The sequence below is a fragment of the Microtus pennsylvanicus genome, chromosome 11, assembly GCF_037038515.1.
Source record: "Microtus pennsylvanicus isolate mMicPen1 chromosome 11, mMicPen1.hap1, whole genome shotgun sequence".
Classification (NCBI taxonomy): domain Eukaryota; kingdom Metazoa; phylum Chordata; class Mammalia; order Rodentia; family Cricetidae; genus Microtus; species Microtus pennsylvanicus.
This window is the reverse complement of record NC_134589.1, coordinates 41418625-41441800: the sequence shown is the minus strand read 5'-3', so window position 1 is coordinate 41441800 and position 23176 is coordinate 41418625. Positions and strand designations below refer to the sequence as shown.

Sequence of the window (23176 nt, the reverse complement as noted above, 5' to 3'; positions counted from 1 at the left end):
TATGAGGCTAGGGTGGGAGAGGGATCCAGGAATGGGGTGGGGTGGGGAATGAAGCTGAAGTGGGAGAGGAATCCAGGTATGGGCTGAGGTGGGTGTGAGAGCAGAGGGCTTCAGGTGAAGTCTTGAGTTGCGAACAGCAGATGGGACTTAGTTTTGCTGGCCGTTGCGGTTCAGAGAGCAGGGGTGGAACCGCTGCTTTCCTCCCGCGGCGGCAGCGCCCCTATGGAAGTCTCCCACCCGCCCTGGACCCACGACCGCACTCCGACAACAGGGCCGGGCCTTGTCCTCTTGCCTGGACCCAGCTCAGAGCTCCCGCCCTGAACTCGGGGGGAACTCGGCGCCAGCACCTCCTGCACAGCTGCAGAGCCCTCTGCCCCCAGGCGGATCAGCCTCTCCAGGCCACGGGTTCCTTGCGAAAACAGGGCCATCTGGGAGCCAAGGGCGACGCCAGAGCTTCTGGCTTCCAAGACGCGGCTTCCTGGGCCTCCGGGTTGAGATAACACTGCCCGCAGATTCCTCCAAAGCAAGTGGGAGCAATACCGCCACCCTGTTCCAACTCCCCCGACCCCCGCCATCAATCTCTCCGCTCTCGTCCCTGATCTTCCTTATAAAGTGTCCAAGATCAATCCGAAGGGGGTTCAAGACTGCAGGAAAACTTCCCCTGTCTTTACCGAGACCAGAGGGGTCTGTTTCCCAATAACCGTGGTATCGCGTTATTGGTCCCTCGCCAATTCAGTCCTTCATTCATCTTCCCGCATCCTCTCCAAACGTCAATTTGCTTGTGGGCTAAATAAAATTTTAATTTACATTTTTATGGATTCAGTACTACTATTCACAGAGTATGTAGCACAAAGCAGCTGTATTTCCTTTATCAGCCTTTCATTTTTTCCCCCGGGATCAGTTATTGTCACACTTTTTGGTTTATTAAGCTTTCTATGTGCCCAGCATTAATTTCCGCTCCAATGCTTTGTCAGAACTGTAAATATTCACTCGGCCTGATCAAGTTATACACATTTTCGTCTGTTTCTTGGAAAAGCCTTCCTAATACAATCTTAACTGTTGAATACTAAGCCAGTTGCATAACTATTCTGGGATTTCTCTTCAGTGTTATGGTGGGATTTCATTCTTGTGTGAGTTCCTTGTGTTCTGGATTCTGTATTGATTTTTCTCTTACATTTTGATAGAGCGCATCCTCCAGTAACTTTCTGAAAAAGAGTAAGATGATAAAAAAATTTTAAAGATCTCAGTTGTCTCAAAATATCTTTATTTGATCATCTCACTTGATTAACATGATAATTTGTCTTCCAAAACCTAAGTTGGAAATTATATTACTTTAAAACTGATTGGAAGCTGGGCGATAGTGGTGCAAGCCTTTAATCCCAGCACTCGGGAGGCAGAGGCAGGCAGATCTCTGTGAGTTCGAGACCAGCCTGGTCTACAAGAGCTAGTTCCAGGACAGGCTCCAAAAGCCACAGAGAAACCCTGTCTCGAAAAACCAAAAAAAAAAAAAAAAAAAAAAAAAGCCCGCCCTGCACCCCTCCTTCCTTGCCCCGCACCCACCTGGTGGTCCCTCTGCTCTTTCTTCCCATCGCTCATCGCACTCACGGGCGGTCCAGCCAACTAACTTTCGGACCATGGCCAACCTCAAGCGTACCTTCATTGCCATCAAGCCAGATGGCGTGCAGCGCGGCCTGGTGGGCGAGATCATCAAGCCCTTCGAGCAGAAGGGGTTCCTCCTGGTGGCCATGAAGTTCCTTCGGGCTTCTGAGGAACGCCTGAAGCAGCACTACATTGACCTGAAAGACCGTCCTTTCTTCCCAGGGCTGGTGAAGCACATGAACTCAGGGCCCATGGTGGCCATGGTCTGGGAGGGGCTCAATGTGGTGAAGACAGGCCGAATGATGCTGGGAGAGACCAATCCAGCTGACTCTAAGCCAGGCACCATTCGAGGGGATTTTTGCATTCAAGTTGGCAGGAACATCATTCAAGGCAGTGATTCAGTGCAAAGCGCAGAGAAAGAGATGAGTCTATGGTTTAAGCCTGAAGAACTGGTTGACTATAAGTCTTGTACTCATGACTGGGTATATGAGTAGAGATGGATAGTTCTCAGCATTACTGATGGATCCCTGGGCACAACTCTTCATTCCACAGAATGGATCATCTTTTCTAAAACAATAAAGACTTTGGAACTGGAAAAAAAAAACTGATTGGATCCTACCTTCTGGTTTAATGGCTGAACAGTTTCATGAAATCCTTTTGTCAATCTACATGTAGAAATACATTTGCACCGAGCTGTTTTCATTGTTAATTCTGGTTTTTTTTGTTTGTTTGTTTGTTTTTGTTTTTTTTTGTTTGTTTGTTTTTTCGAGACAGGGTTTCTCTGTAGTTTTGGAGCCTGTCCTGGAACTATCTCTTGTAGAAGGCATCTTTGATGTGCATTTCTTCACTCACTGAGCCAGACAGTCAGGCTGGGTTCAGAAACTTGTGAGTTTAGTTCTGGAAACTTTCTTGTGTTACTCTGTCTCCCTTTCCATGGTTCATTACTTTTTGTTCTAGCTTTATTTCTCTTGCTTTGATAAAACACCCTGACAAAAAGCAATTCAGGGGAGAGAAGATCTACTTTTGATCACAATGGCAGGTTACATACAGTCCGTTATTGTGGGGAAGTCAAGGTACCAGAAACTTGAAAACAGCTAGATACAAAAAAGAGAAGCTCTTCTGAGTAAATTGGGAGTATGGGGAGCATGGGAGAGGGTAAAAGGGTAGGGGAGAGGAAGAGAGGGGAGTGTAGAGAAAAATATATAGCTCAATAAAAACAATAGAAAAAAGAAATAGCTAGTCACGTGGCATCCATAGTCAAGTAGAGAGAAAGGGTTGTATACTTGCTTGTGTTCAACACTCTCTCTAACCTCACACAGTCCACGAACCCCTGGCCAGGAACTGTACTGCTCCCGGTGGCCTGGATCCTCACCCATAGTCAAGATCCTTTCCCACTAAGCTGCCCACAGGCCAACCTGAGCTAGCCTATCCCTCTCTGAGACTCTCTACCCGAGTGATTCTCCATTGAGTCAATCTGACAATTAAAACTACCCATCACAGTCTCTTCACACACACGCGCACACACACGCACACACACGCACACACACACACACACATGCATGCACACACACGCACACACACACACATGAATGCACACACACGCACACACACATGCATGCACACACACGCACACACACACACATGAATGCACACACACGCACACACACATGCATGCACACACACGCACACACACACACACATGCATGCACACACACACACACACATGCATGCACACACACCACTCCACTCGCCATCCTCTGCTCTTTCTTTTTCAGATTCCTGTTACTTGTATACACCTGTCTGTAACTCCAGTCCAGGGCATCTGAGACCCTCCCACAGACATACATGCAGGCAAAACACCAATGCACATAAAATAAAAATAAATAAATCATAAGAAAAAGAAAAAAGCCGGGCGGTGGTGGTGCACGCCTTTAATCCCAGCACTCAGAGGCAGAGGCGGGCAGATCTCTGGGAGTTCGAGACCAGCCTGGTCTACAAGAGCTAGTTCCAGGACAGGCATCAAAGCTACAGAGAAGCCCTGTCTCGAAAAAAAAAAATTTCCTTTTGAAATGGACGCCAGACTGATCTTGAGCTCCTCACATAGTTGAGATGTTGGGATTACATAGCGACCACCACGCTCTCTTTATACAATGCTGTGCAATGAACACAAGACCCTACGCTTGCTAGGCAAGTAAGCTACATCCCCAGCTTTCTAAATGTTTTTGAAGCAAGAGCCAGTAACTTCATGGCTCAGTGCTTTCCCAGCACTTACGTATCATACTGCTCTCTCCAGAAAATGTTTCAATTATCGAAAAACACCGAGCACAGGATGTAACAAGTTCCCTATTTCTATTTTTTTATCGTGGAATTTTATCGTGGACTCATTCTTTCTGTGACTCTGTTCTTTCTTTTGCTTGTCAAACATTTAACTAAAAGGCAAAGTCTTCTAAGATACAAAACTTGCCCATTAAGGAGGGGAAAGGGAACTCTGCTTTAGTTAATGGCATAACCAACATGATTAGAATCCTAAACAATAGAATTCATGGTAGAGTTTTATAGTGCTCATAGTGAACTGAACACATCTTTTTTTTTTCACACACAAATACTTTATTATACAACATACATAAGAACTATAAAAGAATAAGAAGTTTAAATATCGGCATCGTAACAAACAGGTGGCAGTTCAACATCCAGGGTGGAGAGAAGGCTGGAAGGAGACTGCAGTGGACCAGATTCCCATGGTAGAAAGGGTGTCTTCAGAGGCGAAGGGGGATCCAGGTGCAGCAGCTTCTCAACCATGTTTTCCTCACTCAGGACCATGAGAGGCACTCCATTCAAGGAGAGATGTGCAATCTGGTGCTCCTCAGGCAAGTCAAAACTCTCAAAATCTAGAGGATTGAATGGGAAGAACTTTTCTATTTCTGGATAGGCGTCATCAGAAGCAGAAACAGAGCTTTGTATCTTAGCCGGCTTCTCAGCAATCTTCTTTACGGTCGAAGCTGGCCGTTTTTGTTTGAGCGGCCTATTAGTCTTCACTGGCTTTTCTGTAACCCTGTTGGCAGTTCCTAAAGCCTTTCTGTTGGCTTTAGGCAAGGCTGGAGCATCGAACACTTTGCCAGCTTGAGGCGCTGAGACCTGTAATTTCCCATCTAACGCCTTGACACCAGACCCCAGCTTCAACCCATCCTTAGCTGCCAAACGGCTGCCTGGTTCTTCATTATCCTTATCAACAAAGATCAGAGTAGCCATCCTGGATTACTCCAAGACTGCACCCAACTGAACACATCTTTATGGTGCGGACTGATCTATCAGGAGGAAATCTCCCTGCAAGCGGCACCACTAATAGGCAGGCCTTCAGTTCCTTTGCTAGCCCTATGGTTTCTTTCTTTCACCAACACTTGCTGCAAAGGGTGCCACGAAAACTTGTCCAACATTTGGTGATCATCTCTCTCCTCTCAGATTTTTCAAGGTCCTAGGAAAACAAGAGAGTCTTCCTCGCTAAAATGTCGTGGCATTTGGTAAATGCACGAGTAACTAAATTAATAGCACTTGCTGGGGCCTAATGATAGAGTAAGTACTGAGAAAAGGAGATTTCAAAAGAAAGCCATTCCTTAGAAAACAGGTTCAGCAGGAAACCGGGCTTGACACACATTCCTGATGACCTCATCTTGGTCCCTGGAACCCATGTAAGGAAAAAGGAGAGAAAAGACTCCATAAAATTGTCCTCTGACCTCCACACGCATTCCGCAGCATGTGCGTGTCCCTGCTTCCTTCACAAGCACACGTACACACAGAGTAACGATAAAATAAAAGTTGAAAAATGCTTGGTGGTGTAGCCCTTTACCCCCAACACTTGGAGGCAAGAGGCAAGCAGATCTCTGTAAATTCATGACCACTTGGTCCCCAGAACTAGTTTCAGGCTAGCACACTGAGATCCTGTCTAATACAAGGAAACAAAAGGAGACACTGGAGGCCCATAGCACCAGCAGGATGAGCAAGTATCGTGGTTTTCAAAGTTTCAAAAATCTCTGTATGTACCAACATGACCAGAAGTAGCAAGATACAATACAAGAAAGTCTGTTGGGGCACAGTCCTGAAGGTAAATCCTTTTAGAATGCTTCTCAGGCAAAGGAAAAGTAGGGATTGAGGCCAAACAACCGAATTTGGTTATCAGGAAGTATGTTAGGATCCAGATGATAATAAATAAATAGGTAAATAAATAGGAGGAAAAAAGAAAGAATTCAGGTTTTTTTAGATTTACTTATTTTTATTTTATGTGTATGAGTGTTTGCCTGTAGTATGCATATGCACCATGTATGTGCAGTAGTGCTGGCAGAGGCCAGAAAAAGGCACTGGATCCCTGGAACTGAACTTACAGATGGTTATGAGCCTCTATGGGGGTGCTGGAAACAAAAACCCAGGTCCTTTGAAAGAGCAACCCAAGGTTTTACGCGCTAAGCCATCTCTCCAGCCCTGAAAATTTTTGTTCCCAGAGCTGGCTGCTCAAATTTTTTTGAGGAAAATGAAGTTCTAGTTGCTGAATTTGCAAAAAGGCAGTGTAAAAGAAGTATTTCTAGAATCTGCTTTGATGTTTTTAAAGTAGCCAGTGTGTTTCTTGTGTCCCTGGACAATGGTAAGAATGAAAGCACAAGACCATAAATTTCGAAGATGGAAACACAGTAGTAATACATTATCACATCCAAAAAATGCCAGTGAATTAAAATCGGAGCTTTCAGTATAAGTTCGTGCATACCTGAATACGGGTAGATACAGAAATAATTACAAATTTATGTGCATATATGGAGATACACACACACATGCATACACATAGCACACCTAGCACTCACGTTTCACTTATTAACTCTATTCTCCAACAGAAGGAACAAAGACTTCTTAGGAAAATGGCTTCTCCACTGGGTAGTGGTGGCGAACACCTTTAATCGGGAGGCAGAGGAGGTAGATCTCTGTGAGCTCGAGGACAGCCTGGTCTATAAGAGCTAGTTCCAGGACAGACTCCAAAAATCTACAGAGAAACTTTGTCTTGAAAAAACAAAAAACAAAACAAAAAGAAAAAAAAAAGAAAGAAATAAAGAAAAATGGCTTCTCATGCTTGGTGATAGTGGCACACGCCTTTAATTCCAGCAAGCAGGAGGCAGAGGCAGGTGGATCTCTGTGAGTTGGAGGAAAGACTGGTCTACACTGGTCTACAGAGCAAGTTCCAGGACAGCCAAAGCTACATGGAGAAACCCTATCATAAAAAGAAGAAGAAGAAGAGGAAGAAGAAGAGGAAGAGGAAGAGGAAGAGGAAGAGGAAGAAGAAGAAGAAGAAGAAGAAGAAGAAGAAGAAGAAGAAGAAGAAGAAGAAGAAGAAGAAGAAGAAGAAGAAGAGGAGGAAGAGGAGGAGGAGGAGGAGGAGGAAGAAGAAGAAGAAGAAGAAGAAGAAGAAGAAGAAGAAGAAGAAGAAGAAGAAGGAAAAGAGAAAAGGCTTCTCTAGGTCTATAGTAGAGAATACACAAGATGAGGCTGGCAGATCTTGTAGTACTAATGTAAGACTAATGTAAGGCTGTGAAGAAAAATGAGGAAGAAGAGGAGGAGGAAGAGGAGCAACAACAGGGCTAGTAGGGTAGGGCAGTGGCTCAACAAAGCACTTCCTGTGCAAGCAGGAGACCTGCTCTTGATCTCCAGCACCCACTTACAAACCAGTCACAGAGGCAGGCACACACACACACACACACACACACACACACACACACACACACACACGTAATGCCGGCTCTGGGGAGGTGAAGCTAGGAGAATACCTGGGACTTGTTAACCAGTCAGTCTAGCCAAATCAATGAACTCTATGTCATAAGCGTATATTTTTCAACTAATGAGTAAGCATTTTATCAAAGAATTGCAAAGGGCCAACAAGATGGCTCTAGCTGTCAAGCCTGATGACCTGAGTTCCACCCTCAGGACCCACAGGGTAGAGGGAGAGAATTGACTCCCAAAAATTATCCTCTAACCTCCACACATGCAAATGTGGTGCACACACCTACCCCCAACCCTTCACACATGCAAATGTGGTGCACACACCTACACCCAACCCTCCACACTAAATAAATGCACAACCAAAAATCCGGTCTAGTGAAATGGCTCAGTGGGTAAAGACACTTCCTGCCAGGCCTGATGACCTGAGTTCAATCTCTAGAACCCACATGGCAGAAGGAAGGAGAAAACCAACTCCTGAGTATTGTTCTTTGACCTTCACATGAATGCTGTGTCAGGTACACACACACACACACCACAATTTACTAAAAGAATAAAGTGGAGAGCTATTAAGGAAGATACCTGAGGTTACCTGGCCTCCATATACCGACACACACACCACACACACACAAATGGATAAGGGGCTGGAGAGATGGCTCTGCAGTTAAGAGCTCTGGCTGCTCTTCCAGAGGACTTAGGTTTGATTTTTATCACCCACACGGCAGCTCACAACTGTCTTTAACTCCAGTTCCAAGGAATCTAAAAACCATTTCTGAACTCTGTGGGCACCAGGCAAAATACTCATACACCATAAAATAATAAATTAAAAAAAAACTAATCTGGCAGTGGTGGCACATGCCTTTAATCCCAGTGCTCAGAAGGCAGAGGCAGAAGGAGCTCTGTGAGTTTGAGACCAGCCTAGTCTACAGAGTTAGTTCCAAGACAGCTAAGGCTACACAGAGAAAGCCTGTCTCAAAAAATAAACAAACAAAAAATTAAAGCAATACAATTTGCAGTTTTTTTAAAAAGATGGCTATAGATAACAATAATACACTGTCCCTGATTTGAACACTACACAATGCACAGAAATATGGAAACCTAAGACACCTTGGAGCCCTGGAAAGGCTGGCTCTCCATGGTGGTGTATGCCCTTGGAGTTGGAAGGTGGAGGCAGGAAAATCATCAGAAGTTCTCAGTCATCTTTAGCTCCATAGCAGTTCAAAATCAGCCTAGCCATGTGAGAACCTGTCTCAAAAACAAAACAAACAAGCAACCATGAGGCTGGAGAAACGTCTCCGTGGTTAAAACCACATGCTGTTTTATCAGAGAACCTGAGCTCCATTCCCAGCATCCAAATCAGGCAGCTTACAGCACCTGTACCTCCATCCTAGAGGAGACGCAGCACAGCTGATCTCTGCAGAAACCAGGATTAATGTGCTTATAACCCTCAGACACATACACACATTTACACGTGCATACATTTTAAAACAAATAAAACTTTGAGATATAGAAAAGTTATATTCCTTAAAATCATATTGAATTGAGGAGAAATTAAAATCTTGGATACATAGTACAATTAATTCAAAGATTTTTTTTTTTTGCAAAGTAGTATTTGAGAAAAAGCAATTTTAAAAACAGAAATAGAAAGCTCTTCTGGTAGTATATGCCTGCCATCCCAGCTCTCAAGAACTACGTGAGGCAAGGAGCTAACCCAGACTTGTAGACAGCTTGGGTGTTTTCATAGAACAAAAGAGCTCTTTTCAAGCCAGGCGGTGGTGGCGCACGCCTTTAATCCCAGCACTTGGGAGGCAGAGGCAGGTGGATCTCTGGGAGTTCGAGACCAGCCTGGTCTACAAGAGCTAGTTCCAGGACAGGCTCCAAAGCTACAGAGAAACCCTGACTCGAATAAATAAATAAATAAATAAAATAAAGAGCTCTTTTCAATCAGATAAAAATGTCCTGTGTCTCTGTTACTTTGAGTCTGAACTTCTAGAAGTACAGAAATTTATCCTGACATCAAAACACACCCAGCAGCAATCATTTGTTCTCTTTACAGTGCCTCCCTGGCTAAAAATGGCTACAGAATTCTGAATGCTTTATAATCTCAAGAACTTTGTTTCTGGGCACACAGCATATAAAATAATACAGTAGCAGCACGCAAACCCTATGTTGTTCTTGCAAAAGCAGATGCTAAATCTTCGGTGCTTTCTTTGGGATACCTCCTTACTCAGTTCAGCTGTGAAGGCAGCTGCTTGCTTGCAGCTGCCTCTGCCCCTCCTCTCCGTCCTCTTCTTATTCTTACTTTTCAGACAGGGTCTCTCTACATAGCCCTGGCTGTCCTGTATGTAGACCAGGACAGCCTTGAATTCACAGAGATTCATATGTCTCTGCCTCCCAAATGCTGAAATTATGTAATTAAAGGTGTGTACCACAACTTCCAGCCTGGTAGCACTTTTTTTTTCTTTTTTTTCTTTTTGTTTTTTTGAGACAGGGTTGCTCTGTGTAACCATCCTAGATGTCCTGGAACTCACTTTGTAGACCAGACTGGCCTCCATCTCAGAGAGATCCTCTTGCCTTTACCTCTCTAGTGCTGGGATTAAAGATGTGCACCACCACTGCCTGGCTGATAGCAGTTTTCTTTCTTTTCTTTCTTTCTTTCTTTCTTTCTTTCTTTCTTTCTTTCTTTCTTTCTCTTGATTTTTAGTTTTTCAAGACATGGTTTCTCTGTAGCTTTGGAGCCTGTCTTGGAACTAGCTTTTGTAGACCAGGTTGGCCTCAAACTCACAGAGATCCGCCTGCTGGGATTAAAGGCTTGCACCACCACCACCTGGCTAGCAATTTTCTTAAACTGGCCCTGTTAATAAGTTATTAGTATTTTCCATAAAGAAAGTTAACTTAGAATGGTAATAGGTGCAGGGAACAAGGAGAGGCAATGCTTTTAAAAGGCTTGTACAAAGTCCGATGGTAATGGCACACACCTTTAATCCCAGCACTCCAGCACAGAGAAAGGCAGGTCTCTGTGAGTTCGAGACCAGCCTGGTCTACAGAGTGAGTTCCAGGACAGCCAGGGCTACAAAGAGAAACCCTATCTCTAAAAACAAACAAAAAGGCTTCCAGACAAGTTTTCAATCACTAGAGGGTTGGGGGGGATTCTTTCTACAGTTTAAAGGACAGGAGGTCATGAGTATGAATTCATTCTCTTTCTTCCTCTCTGGGGTGTGTGGGGTATGTGGGGTGTGTGTGTTGCTATGTTCTCCAGGTTGGCTTTAGACTCTTGAATTCAAGTGGTCCTCTTGCCTTGGTGTACCAAGTACTAAGTTAAGATTACAAGCATGTGACACCAAGCCAAAAAAAAATTCAACTATAAATAACTGTAATACTTTTCAAAGAAGTCATTTTACTGGCGAGTGTGCAAGCAGAAATAAAAAGCCCAAATAGAATAAGGCGAATGAAGATGTTTTGTTTTTTGTTTTGTCTTGTTGTTTTCAGAGACAGGGTTTCTCTGTGTAGCTTTGGAACCTGTCCTGGAACTCATTTTGTTTTGTTTTGTTATTTTTTTTTATGAAAAATTTCCACCTCCTCCCCTCTGCCATTTATCTCTCACTCCCCTCACTCCCCCTCTCCTTCCCTCTCCAGTCCTAAGAACAGTCAGGGTTCCCTGCCCTGTGGGAAGTCCAAGGTTCTCCCCCCTCCATCCAGGTCTAGGAAGGTGAGCATCCAAACAGACGAGGCTCCCACAAAGCCAGTCCATACAGTAGAATCAAAACCCAGTGCCATTGTCTTTGGCTTCTCAGTCAGCCCTCATTGTCAGCCACATTCAGAGAGTCTGGTTTGATCACATGCTCATTCAGTCCCAGTCCAGCTGGCCTTGGTGAGCTCCCATTAGGTGGAACTCATTTTGTAGATCAAACTGGCCTCTAACTCACAGAGATCCACCTGTCTCTGCCTCCCTTGTGCTGGGATTAAACGTGTGCACCACCACTGCCCGGCTAGATATGATTTATGAGGGACAATGATCTAGTGATGTGGTTTTAATATATTCCCCAATGTCCATGTTTTACTCGGAGCCTCAGCGTTGAGGTGACTAAACCGTGAGTGTAGAAAGCACAAAGGTCTTTTGATCACAGATAAGCACTAAGGCACCTGGAATGTTAAGCAAACTGGGCTGTCCTTCCGGAGAAGGAATGTATTATCTGTTATCTGCCCAGAAGGCTGGAGAGGATGTGTCCTACCCTGCTGACCCTTGCACTATATGTGTGGTCAGAGACTCTGAGGCACTGAGCCCTCCCCCAGACCCTTACTTTGCTCCTCATGGAGTCTGTTTGCTGTGCTCATGGGATTGAGCTAATTATCACCAGAATAGTTTTGTGCCACGTCGTGCTGTGTCTAAAACGAACCATGTAGAGTCAGAACAAAGTTGAACAAACGCAGGGCGCTGAGTTGTGATGTGCCTTCCTGCCTCTTGCCTCCATGGCTCATCACCCTGCTAGCCCTGGAGGTCTCAAAGACCTCAAACATGAGAACAGGATCCTCATGCCTGGGCCAATGACACTGTTGCAGAAGTGGGTTTATGTTTGACAGTGGGTTTGTTAGAAAACCAAGTTCAATGGTTTCTTGTCCTAACAGGCTTTTTAGTTTGTGTTTGGTTTTTGTGGGATTTTTATTTTTGTTTTAAACATGTGGGGCACTTCTTGTGTAACAGTTTCCTCCAAGATTGAAACAGTCCATCTTGCCAGGAAGTTCCTAAAGCAGGAAAGTAAAGAACTCAAATAGCTTCCAGAATTTCTTGAAACTGGTCAGATTCACTCCATCCTCTCCCTATCAAAGCAAGCAAGAAAAGCTGAGAATCCCTCTCCGAGGGAGTGAAACAGCTGCGGAGAAGATTCTCAGACAAGAGCTGCCTGGGAAAGATTTAGACCAGCGAGGCACCTGAGAAGGACTCTCCAAACTGCATAGCAGCACGGAGACCCTCACTAGGTGCATCCTGGGTCCTGAGATTCTTGAACAACTTCATAAACTGTCAGCCAAATGGCCTTCTACAATTTACAAATTGTTCAGTCTGTAGTATTCTCTGTTACAGGAATCAAAATGGACTAATACAGTGTTCCTCCCCCATGAAAATTGAAGCAAACATTTATTTTAAAATAAAAGCAAAGCATGGTGGTTCAGTCCTTTAACCCGAGCACTCAGAAGGCAGAGGGAAGCAGATCTCTGTGAGTTCCAGGCCAGCCAGAGCTACACAGTAAGAACAGCAAAACGGCGAGGTAATTCTAACAAGACTAAATTTTTTTCTAGACAGTTATATACAGATACTCTTTTGCTTATAGCATGGTTATATCCCCATGAGTCCATTGTAAGTTGAAAATAAAAATGTGTTCACCTGCAACCCTGCTTCAGAGAGCAGGGAGTTGTTACTACTTTTCAATAAAACCTGGCTTGCTTGCCTTTAATATTGCCATATTAGTTCAGCAACACAGCGCACAGAAAAATGTCATTTGTTTCCCATTGTGATCATGTAACATGTCACAGAATGGGATGCTGCAGCTGCCAGTGCCACAACAAAATGTCACATTTCACATCTCCAGCTTATGAATAAAATAACATTGAGGTCTAGGGATACAACATGATTGGTGGAGTGTTTGCTTGGCATGAACAAAGCCTTGGGTTCCGTCCTCAGCTCCATATAAGCCAGGTATATCAGATCAATCCCATAATCCCAGCACTGGGTGGGGGGTAGTGTTTGGGAAGGGAGGAGGAAAGACAAGAGAATCAAAAGTTCAGCTATAGTTTGAGTTCTAGATCAGTCTGGGGTACACAAGATCCTGTCTCAAAAACAAAATCAACAAAAGAACAACAAAAACCAACAAATAATAGTAAAAACCAAAATAAACAAAAACCCAACAGACTAGAGTGATGAGTCAGTGAGTGAAACAAAATAATCACTGTTGGGTTTGTTTCTAGAGCTCTTGAATTTTGAGGTATATTCCAGAACACACAATTCATGCTGTTAGTGATTCTCACTAGCAGATTCTAGAAGACAAGTGTAATGTAGTGGTGGAAGAGAGGAACTTAGCAAGGAGAAGCAGTTCCTTCAATGATGCGTAAAGAGATAAAAACGGAGCAGTTTTTACTGAAGATCAGCTGGGCTACAGACCTCACCACAGTGTAGTTTACCTTTCTCCCTGAGAACCTTCCTGAAACTGTGGGGCTTCCCAGACGATAGCCTGGCCTGGATCTGTGCGATTCAGGAAAACATGTGGGCTGTTAAACTCCCTTGGAACTGGGTTATGTGCTTTTATCTTTACTTTTTTCTTTGTTTCTTTTTAGAGAGAGCCTTAAGTAGGCAAGGTTGGCCTTCAACTCCTGCGCCTCTGCCTCCTGAATGCAGGCATAGAGACACACTGTTCCCTGCTCCTGGCTCTGTAATTAGGCCAGTTCTTCCCTTTATAAACTGCTAGGTGAATTACTTAATATGAAGTTTATGTGTGTGTGTATGTTTGTATGGTGTTTCAAATATAATTTTTTCTTCTTCTTTTTTTTAAGATAGGGTTTCTGTGTAGCCCTGGCTGCCCTAGAACGTGTTCTGTAGACCAGGCTGTCTTCAAACCCAGAGATTCACCTGCCTCTGCCTCTGGAGTGCTGGGATTAAAGGATGCGCCTCCACCACCATCATTACTGTTAATGATTGTTATATGTTAAGGATGTTTAACAAATATTAATCTACCTTACTTTTAAAATTAAACATAAAACAACTTGTGCTAATTTTTAAAAATGAGCATAATAGGGGTTTACTGGGTTTGGAGTTGCCTAGTCTGTTTATGACGATACTGGTGCACCATGGTCCCTTTTAAGACTTATAAGTCGCTGGTCCAGCTGAAGCACAAAGAAGGGACCTTATTTGAAGTGGTCGGAGACTCCAGCACGTTGCCCAAGTGGTTCCGGACCGAGTATCTGGATGATCCAGAAACAGTGCAAGGATGGAGAGTACATCCCACATGTAGAGAGTACATCACGTACCTTGCTTCAAGTGACCCATTGGCATCCTGAAGAGGATGCAGAGATTTTGATATTCGGGCCTCCTCATTACCAAGAAGACGTTTCCCAGATGATCTCCAACTTGGTTAATTATTACCGCCTGCGAATGATACAAGAGGAGAATCTTTCTCAAGAGGATGAGACCCAGTGTCTTCTTGAGGAGGTTGATGAGGCCTCCACCCAGCTGTCTCCTGTGAGGGTGGCTAAGGCTCAGGTAGAGGTCGCTGAGGCTGCTACCCAGCAGGCTCTAAAAAAATAAGAATTTTGTTTTCCCCCAGTGTTAATGTTTGCAAACACAACTGAAAATATTCCAATAAAGAGCTGCATCCTCCAAAAAAAAAAAATGAACATAATAGCGGTTTCCAGGCACAGGGTTCTCAAAATCCAAGGGTAGATAGTTTCAATTTGGCTCAGGTGGTTTATTTTCCCTCTGGTCATTAGTGTCAAGTTCCTTCTTGTCCCTGGGGTGCTAACTATGGCTTGCTACCATCCGTATTATTTCCAATATACTCTAGATACACACAAACACACATCAGTGGGTTATTATGAAAACCTAATCATGCACAGCAAATACCCCATGGTTCTTATGTTTTTCTTTTCCAGACAAAGGGAAAAATAATGATTTAACATTTGGTCTTAAGCTTCAAATAAGATCAGTGAAACTACTCCTTCACACCACCACCTATTAGGCAGGTTGCTGCTATTTTTATCTTGGGACATTTTTGTTTCTGTTATTTTAAAGTTGGATTATATTTCTCTCAGAATTAACATAAAATATAGCTAGTTTACTCAAAGCATGACAAAACCAACCAGCCAACCAAACAAACAAAACCAGGTTTGAGATCTTGGATAACTTTAGAAAATACACAGATACTTATGACTGACTTGGTATCAGGGGTAATGTTTACTACCTTTCTGTGCTTAATAACGACAGACACAGTATTTTCTCTCTGTAAGACTCTGAAATTTTGTCATATGATGCTCACAAGTGAGGCTGCTGGGGATAGATTGTCTGGATTAGCATCTCAGCCCCAGGAATGCTGAGATGGCTCAGCAGGTACAGGTGCCTATTGACAAGCCTGAACACCTGAGTTGGATTCTCAGGAGCCACGTACTAGAAGACAGAACAAAGCCCTAACCCTGCAAATTGTCTCTGACACTGCCCACAAACCCATATAAATACATAAATGTAATTTAAAAAAATCTCTGCTCCAATACTGACTATGTACAAGTTTCACTATTTTTTCCTTATCAGTGAAGTGGAGAGAATATTATCTTAGATGGCTAATCAGAATACTGAGTGAGCAAGAATATTAAAAACTTACTATATTGCCTGGTACATAGTAAGCACTCAAATATTATAATTTACAATTGTGTACCGGTGACTGTCCTTAGTGACATTCACTGAGTTGGCCTTTATATAGACACAAGCCCTATCCAAGGGTTTATTTCAGAACAGAATAAAAAAGATTTGCTAGTTGAATATGGTGGCTCTGTAACTCCAAAACATAGGATGTTGAGACACAACTGCCATGCATTGTGGGCCAGCCTGAGCTACAGAGTAAGAGCCTGTCTCAAAGCAATGAAAGGATTACTGCTGTGCCTCAGAGGTGTTTGCTTTGTTTCAATGCTGGAGCTTCAACGCAGGGCCCTGGGCTTGTGAAGAACATGCTCGAGTGTGGACCTAGCTAGCTTCCATCCAGTTTGTCATTAACTTGAATATGATCCAGTTTGTGACTATGAATGGGGAGAAAGGTCTCCATTTACCTTATATTTAAGTGAAATTTAGTGTTTCTTTCAATTATTAATATGGGGGATAAATCATAGTAGTGTTAGCCATTTTCGTGGCTTTGTTAACAAGAGAAATAACAGCTTGCTCTTTCTGTCCCCCTCCCCCCTGAGACAGGATTTCTCTATTTAGCATTGGCAGTCCTGGTACTCGCTCTGCGGATCCACCTGCCTCTGCCTTCTAAGTGCTGGGATTAAAGGCGTGCATCACCACTGTCTGGCTAATAATAGCTATTTCTGTACTGCTTTATATAGTTCTCTCAGTATTTCAAAATGCAACTTAACCTTATCACTATTTTGTTTTGATAGTTAGACTGTCCTATGACTAAATCTTCTATCAATCATAGGACTGTATTCATAAAGAAACATTTAAATCATTACAATTGAATCATTTTGCTGTTTTGGGATTAATATTTTATAATTTAGAAAGCAACCCAAATTCATTGTTTGGAAGGGGAATCAGACATCCGCATCATTGACCGTAAGTTGGCAATCACAAATATCAAAAGCACTTATATCCCAAGTAACAAAAAGGCAGCCACAGTCAAGACCAGCCTAGAGATGGTCTGCAAATGCTTTACCCTTCTGATTGAGATGATGTAACTAAAATGACCCCTCAGTTAGTTCCAAGTTTTTTTGCATTCTATATACACTTTAGACAAAGAATATAAAAGTGAGAACCTGGCGACAGTACCTCTCTCAATAACGCCATGACTGGCTTTTTCATGGTCAGCGTTGGTTAGCTCAGATGTGTAACATCACATCACTGTCTCGTGCTGCCATTTCCTTTAAGAATACCCCAAATCCCTCGGGTCCATTTCTCTTTTCATCAAAGATTCATGATAATCTTTCACTTGGTTATTTGACTGTCTGTCCCCCCCATTCTTTCCTCTCCTACAACACAGCCCTGACAAATGCTGAAGAGGGAGCATTTCGACAGCTATATGTATGCCTAATTAAATTAGCACTCGGTATTTTGGAATTTGCTTAGAGTGATTTAATTATCCAGACTCCGACAGAATTTCCCAGCACTACAAAGCGAGAGATGGACAGCTAAAACGTCAGAAATCTCAGTGGGATGGCACTAATCAGAGATGCACTTAGAAATCTAAAGAAAAAATCTTGTACCTACTTTGCAAGGAAAACTATTTTTAAATACATAGACTAGTATAAAGATCTAAGAGCATTCTAAAGTTTTGTCTGAGTATAAAATATAGGCTGGGGCTGACTTATGGCTGCACTTAAGAGCACCGGCTGCTTGCTCCTCCAGAAAACCTAGGTTCGATTCTCAGCACCCACCTGGAGGTTCACAACCATCTGTGACTCCAGTTCCAGGGAATCCAAGGTCCTCTTTGGTCTGCAAGGACAGCACACAACCGTGCTATACACTTATATGAAGGCACACTCATACACATAAAATATTTTTCGTATAAAAATATTGGCTGCTAATTTTGTCCAATTTGAAATTCCAGTCTTTCAGTGTATTAGCTCAACTGTAAGCCAATTTGTACGAAAAGACTTAGTCGGGCCTGTGCATCCGTCTTTTCAAGCAAGACGCTCAAAACGCGGACTCCCTGACAAGCTTTTGACAGCACAGTGAATAGTCAGTCTCCAGAAGTGTCCCTACTTCGAATTACCCATTCTTCTTGGAGAAGAAAATTAGTATCTACGCTGCCTGCATTACGTTGAGGGACCACAATCTTAACCTTAATAGGGAAGGATCCTGACGCCGCACAGCACCTAAAACTACAGGTCTTCTTATTTCTCTTGAGACACGCCCGCCACAAAATAGACCGCTCCCTTTGGCGGAGAGCGCCCATTCACGTCCGACAACGGCCGCCGAGGAGAGCCTGTGGCTGCGCGCGTGGATTTCGGCCGGGGGTGGTTCGGGGCACGTGGCGGCGTGGGGACAGGGGACCCGGTTCCCTCCTCCCGCCTCCGCAGAGAAGAGACTGTGAGCACACCTCCACCCCGGGGCAGGCCACTTCCTAAGACCACACAGCCTCGGGATCCGTGGAGGACCCCCCCGCTCCTCTCAAAGGCCCCCTCGCCCTCCGTTTCTCCGACACCCGCCTCTCTTCAGGGGTCCTCGACCCCCTGGGGGCGCCGACGGACGACGCCCCCGAGGAGAGAAACGGCTCCCTAATCCGCTCTCTGGTCCCCCTCTGCCCACAATGCACCGGGACCAGCAGGAAGGCCGCTCCGACCCCTAATTTTCCCGCGAATTCAGTTCAAAGAGGCGGCCGGGCCCGCGGTCGGCAGCGCGCACGGGCCAACCAAGCCGCGCCTCCGCGAGAAGCGCCTCCGCGTGACTGACGGGGCGATCTGCGGACCAACGGGCTGGGCGGCCGGGCGGCGCGCGCTCCCGTCGGCCAATCAGAGCGCCGGGCGGGGAAGTGGGCGGAGCGGGGCCAGGGTAGGGTGAGCGGCCTCCGAAGCGGAGCGGGGCTCGCCGGAGACACTTTTTTTTTCCTCCCTCCTTCCCTCCTCTCCTCCTCCCTTCCCTTCCCCTCTCCTCCCCTCTCTCCTCCTTCCCCCCTCGGTCCGCCGTAGCCTGCTGGGGCGAGCAGTTGGTGTAGCAGGCGCTCACTCTCCGGGGCCGCCCGGCGGGTAGCTGGCGGGGGGAGGAGGCAGGAACCGCGATGGCGCCTCAGAAGCACGGCGGTGGGGGAGGGGGCGGCTCGGGGCCCAGCGCGGGGTCCGGGGGAGGCGGCTTCGGGGGTTCGGCGGCGGCGGTGGCGGCGGCGACGGCTTCGGGCGGCAAATCCGGCGGCGGGGGCTGTGGAGGCGGCGGCGGTTACTCGGCCTCCTCCTCCTCCTCGGCGGCGGCGGCGGCGGGGACCGCGGTGTTACCGGTGAAGAAGCCGAAGATGGAGCACGTCCAGGCTGACCACGAGCTTTTCCTCCAGGCCTTTGAGAGTGAGTGTGAGAGGCTCCGGGAGGGCGAGTGCCGCTGGCTGCTCCGCGCTCGGGGCACGGGGCGCTCCGCCGGGTTTTCGCGGAGTGCACTTGGTTTGTGAGTGGAGGGAGGAATCGGGGGACGTCCCGGCTCCCGGGGTCCGGGCCAGGTCCGTGACTCCCGGAAGATTCGCCCCGGGGGCCCCCACGTCCCGAGCAGCCTCGTAGGTGAGGACGTGACGGTTGAACTGAACGCGGCCGGATCCCGAGACGAGTTCGTGTTTTCTTTTATGCCTTCCCTACTTTACAAGTACTGGGGCTCCAGCTGTAGGTTTCGGGGGGCAAAGATGTGCGGGCGGGAGTGCAGGGAAGCCGAGGAAATTGTCAGTGGGCTGAAATGCCTTCGCACGCACTTGGGCTGCCTGTTAACACGGTACCATTTGAAGCCTTAGCCTTTTTGACCTATCCGCCCATTTTATGGATACGTAGACTGAGACAGAATGGGCAGGCGTCTTCTCCGGGGACGACCTCGGGGACGACCTCGGAACTGTATCTTAATTCCAGAACGTTTTTTTATCTCAGTGTTTTGTTACAAAAGATGCGTGGAGGACAAAACTATGACTTACTTGGGAAAGGGAACACAGTGTCTGGAAACAAACAATAGAATTTATAAACAACATTATGACTACGAATAAAATTGTTACTTAATAGATATCTTATCCTGATTGTTCTGCTTCGCTTTTGTGTAGATGCTGTAATTTGGGCAGTCTTCTAGCTAAGTATTTTACGGCAACTTGAATAAACTCAGCTTTACCGTCGAATGTCTTTATTTACAATATTACCGTGGCATATGCTATGGCCATGGTATCAGCTGTGCTTGAAAAAGACGTTTTACATTGTTTAATACTCTTATTCATTTTCATAAGCGCTTCACGAAATTCTATTGGAATTTAATAAAAATAATTTTGATTTTTATTGACAAATATTGAACCTGCTTTAGAGATCATTATTCTTTTGCTTAATATGCTTTTATAAAAATCTGAGAAGCTTTTACGTGAAAATGGAACTGAAGGAGAGTCATGAAAATAAACACGTTCGTTTCTACCTCTTCTAAAATATCCCATCTCCGTTTAATTTGAAACTAAAGCTAAACTGGAGATTAAGTGGAAATTTAAAACTTTCTAAATGTTATGAGAAGATAAATCCTCTAGGAAGGCTTTAACTACTTGTTTGCAGATGAGCCCACCTGCGAGAAATTGTCATTAAGGGTTAGAGCTCCCCCCCCCTTCTAATGTTGATTTCAGTTTTGGATGTTTAAGTTCTTAATATAATATTTAGGTATTCATAATTAGATTAATACTCAAAGAAATGTGATTCTGGTAGCTTACTAATAACACTGGATGGGGGTATGAAGATATATTTTCAACTTTAACCTAAGTCTTTTATAAAAATGAAATGTTAAAAGCATTAAAAAGATTGTTCTGGGAACCTGTTAATTAGGAGTTTACAATGTAGTGAATTTTATAATGACTTTGAGCATATCTGTATTAGAATGTTTGGGAAGAGTTTTTAATTTTGGCTAGTTACTACAAGTTTTTGTAGTTGCCAGTTAATTGGCTTTAGTAAGTTTTTGTGAATAGAGTTATCTCTAGGTACTTTTGGGAGGGAAAGGGGTAGTAAGTCATCAAATGAATTTACTGCTTTTTGCAGAAGCACAGTAATGACACGACCTTGGGATTGGTTAGCTTGAAATTGTTGCTTGTATCTAAGGAGAAAGCATGGCAGAGGGAGGAAAGAGGATTTTGTGAATGTATGCCTGCCATAGACTGAATGACCTTTGGTGTTTACTAATTTTCTGGATGTAAACACATAGTACACCATTTTTACAAAGGAGAATTGTTTTGTGCTGGTTAGAGTGTGGGTTGCATGGGCTGAGGTGATGGTTTACTGACAAGTTCTTTAAAAAGATTATGTTTGAATTTTGTTTCCTGTTTCCCAGAACCAACACAGATCTATAGATTTCTTCGAACACGCAATCTTATAGCAGTAAGTAGTCATCTAAATTTACTAATATTATTTGATTCTTATAACTTCATCTGTAATTTTAGTATTTTTAATTTTTTATAGCCAATATTTTTGCACAGAACTCTTACTTACATGTCTCATCGGAACTCCAGAACAAGCATCAAAAGGTACATTTTATGAATCTTCTTTCAAGCCGGTCAAACCACTAGGAAACTTTGTCTTAGAGTGGATGAGAGATTCTCAGGAGAGAGTTCTTCAAAGTTTTGTCTTAAAAGTTCTAGTTACATACTATAAAAATTGAAAAAGCAAGTAGTTGAATTTGTAATAATTTTATTAAAGTATCATTCTTGCAATTCTAGTTTATCTCTAGTTTTTTTCTCTTCAATAGAAATTATCTAGTGAAGTGATTTTACTGACTCAGTTTTACTCTTTGCTGTTCTTTTCAAGTTTGGTTGAAGTTTGGTTGCTAGGACTTAATGATTTCTAAAGGGCTAGGGTAACTTACCTATCTTTGATAGTTTTGAAGTTACTAGAAGAGTCTCTGAAAAGATGTTTTGATCCTCTGCTCTTAGAGCAGAGTCTGGATGTGTTGTACAGGACTTATTTTTATGAACTACCCCTGTGTGATTTGGTAGTTAATCAAAGGTAATGATGGAAGTCAAGTTCCATGATTTAAGTTCAAGATTTACTTATTGAGCATATCAAAACTTACAACTTTCAGTTGAAAAGAAAGACCTCCCATTAAACTTTTGGTATCAACAATATAGTCTTACTGTCTGTTGAGTCAAGGTCTTGCTAGGTACAAATGGCAGGCCTGAAAACTCACTGCATAAGCTAGACTGGCCCCAAACTTGTGACTGTTCTGTCTCAGCCTCTGTCCCAGTACTAGCATTATAGATGTGAGCCACCATGCCTATCTATTTTTTTTTTTTTTTTTTTTTTTTTTATTTAACTTTATTTTATGTGCATTGGTGTGAAGGTGTCAGACCCCCTGCAAATGGATTTTCAGACAGTTGTGAGCTGCCATGTGGGTGCTGGGAATTGAACCCGGATCCTCTGGAAGAGTAGTCAGTGCTCTTAACCTCTGAGCCATCTCTCCAGCCCCCTGCCTATCTATTTTTATAGTCCTGACTTATAAAACAATTAAGCTACTTCAATATGTTAGAAACTAAGCTGGTTTCAAAAAAAAAAGAAAGAAACTAAACTGCTTGGTTGCATGAATCTTGGTTATTATGAAGGCATCACATTTCCAGAGCAAGATACAGTTTTATAAATGCATTATAGTTTAATATGAAGAATTGGAATGTAAGGGACTGTCTTCTAGCAATTGAGGGAGCTGGGAGAAAGAAATTAACTGCATTTAATAGGTGAAAGTAAAAGCTGCTAAGCACTCAAATAACTAGGAAGACAATAACAAATTAGGCAACAGAATTAGATTGTCACCGCATTATTTGATCTGTGCCAAGAGTCACCAAACTTTTTCTGTTAAAGGAATAGTAAATATTTTAGGTTCTTGTGGCCAAAAGACAAAATCAAAAATATTATCTAGGTGCTTAATATAAAGAAAAAAGTGTTTGTAAATGTTTTATTAATGAAATTGTATATATAAGGACACAATGTACACTGTTTTGTAATACAAGACTATTAGAAACATAGAATCAGCTGGGTGGTGGTGGCGCATGCCTTTAATCCCAGCACTTGGGAGGCAGAGGCAGGTGGATCTTTGAGTTCGAGACCAGCCTGGTCTATAAGAGCTAGTTCAGGACAGGCTCCAAAGCTACAGGGAAACCCTGTCTCAAAAAAACCAAAAGAAAAAAAAAAAAAAAGAAGAAACGTAGAATCCTTTTTGGAGAAGAAAGAATAATTTCCTTAATGATAAGGATTCACAGTCTGTTTCTATCATCAGATCAGCTATTCATCTTTATCTTCAAAGACCATTCATTCTTGGCTTGTGGACTTATATAAAAACAGTAAGCCAGATTTGGCTTGTGGTCTGTAGTTCAGTTACTTTTGATTCATTCTGTAGAACTTTGTGGATTTAACTTTTTTTAGTTAAAGCTTTTTAATATAGTTAGTTATT

General features: G+C 43.7%; 1 protein-coding gene and 2 pseudogenes across 1 annotated transcript in view; 2 read left to right on the top strand and 1 right to left on the bottom strand.

The window, feature by feature from the left end:
* Positions 1-1529: 1529 nt before the first annotated feature.
* LOC142831887 (nucleoside diphosphate kinase B pseudogene) lies at positions 1530-2221 on the top strand (annotated as a pseudogene).
* Positions 2222-4194: 1973 nt separating this feature from the next.
* LOC142831886 (securin pseudogene) lies at positions 4195-4866 on the bottom strand (annotated as a pseudogene).
* A 13797-nt stretch (positions 4867-18663) lies between these two features.
* The window catches only part of Suz12 (SUZ12 polycomb repressive complex 2 subunit), a 41166-nt gene continuing 36653 nt past the window's right edge, over positions 18664-23176 (top strand). Inside the window, exons 1-3 of the mRNA XM_075991428.1 lie at positions 18664-19092; positions 21071-21117; positions 21199-21263. Of these exons, the coding sequence (XP_075847543.1) occupies positions 18816-19092; positions 21071-21117; positions 21199-21263 (389 nt within the window). The 5' untranslated portion in view covers positions 18664-18815. The remainder of the gene's footprint in view (positions 19093-21070; positions 21118-21198; positions 21264-23176) is intronic.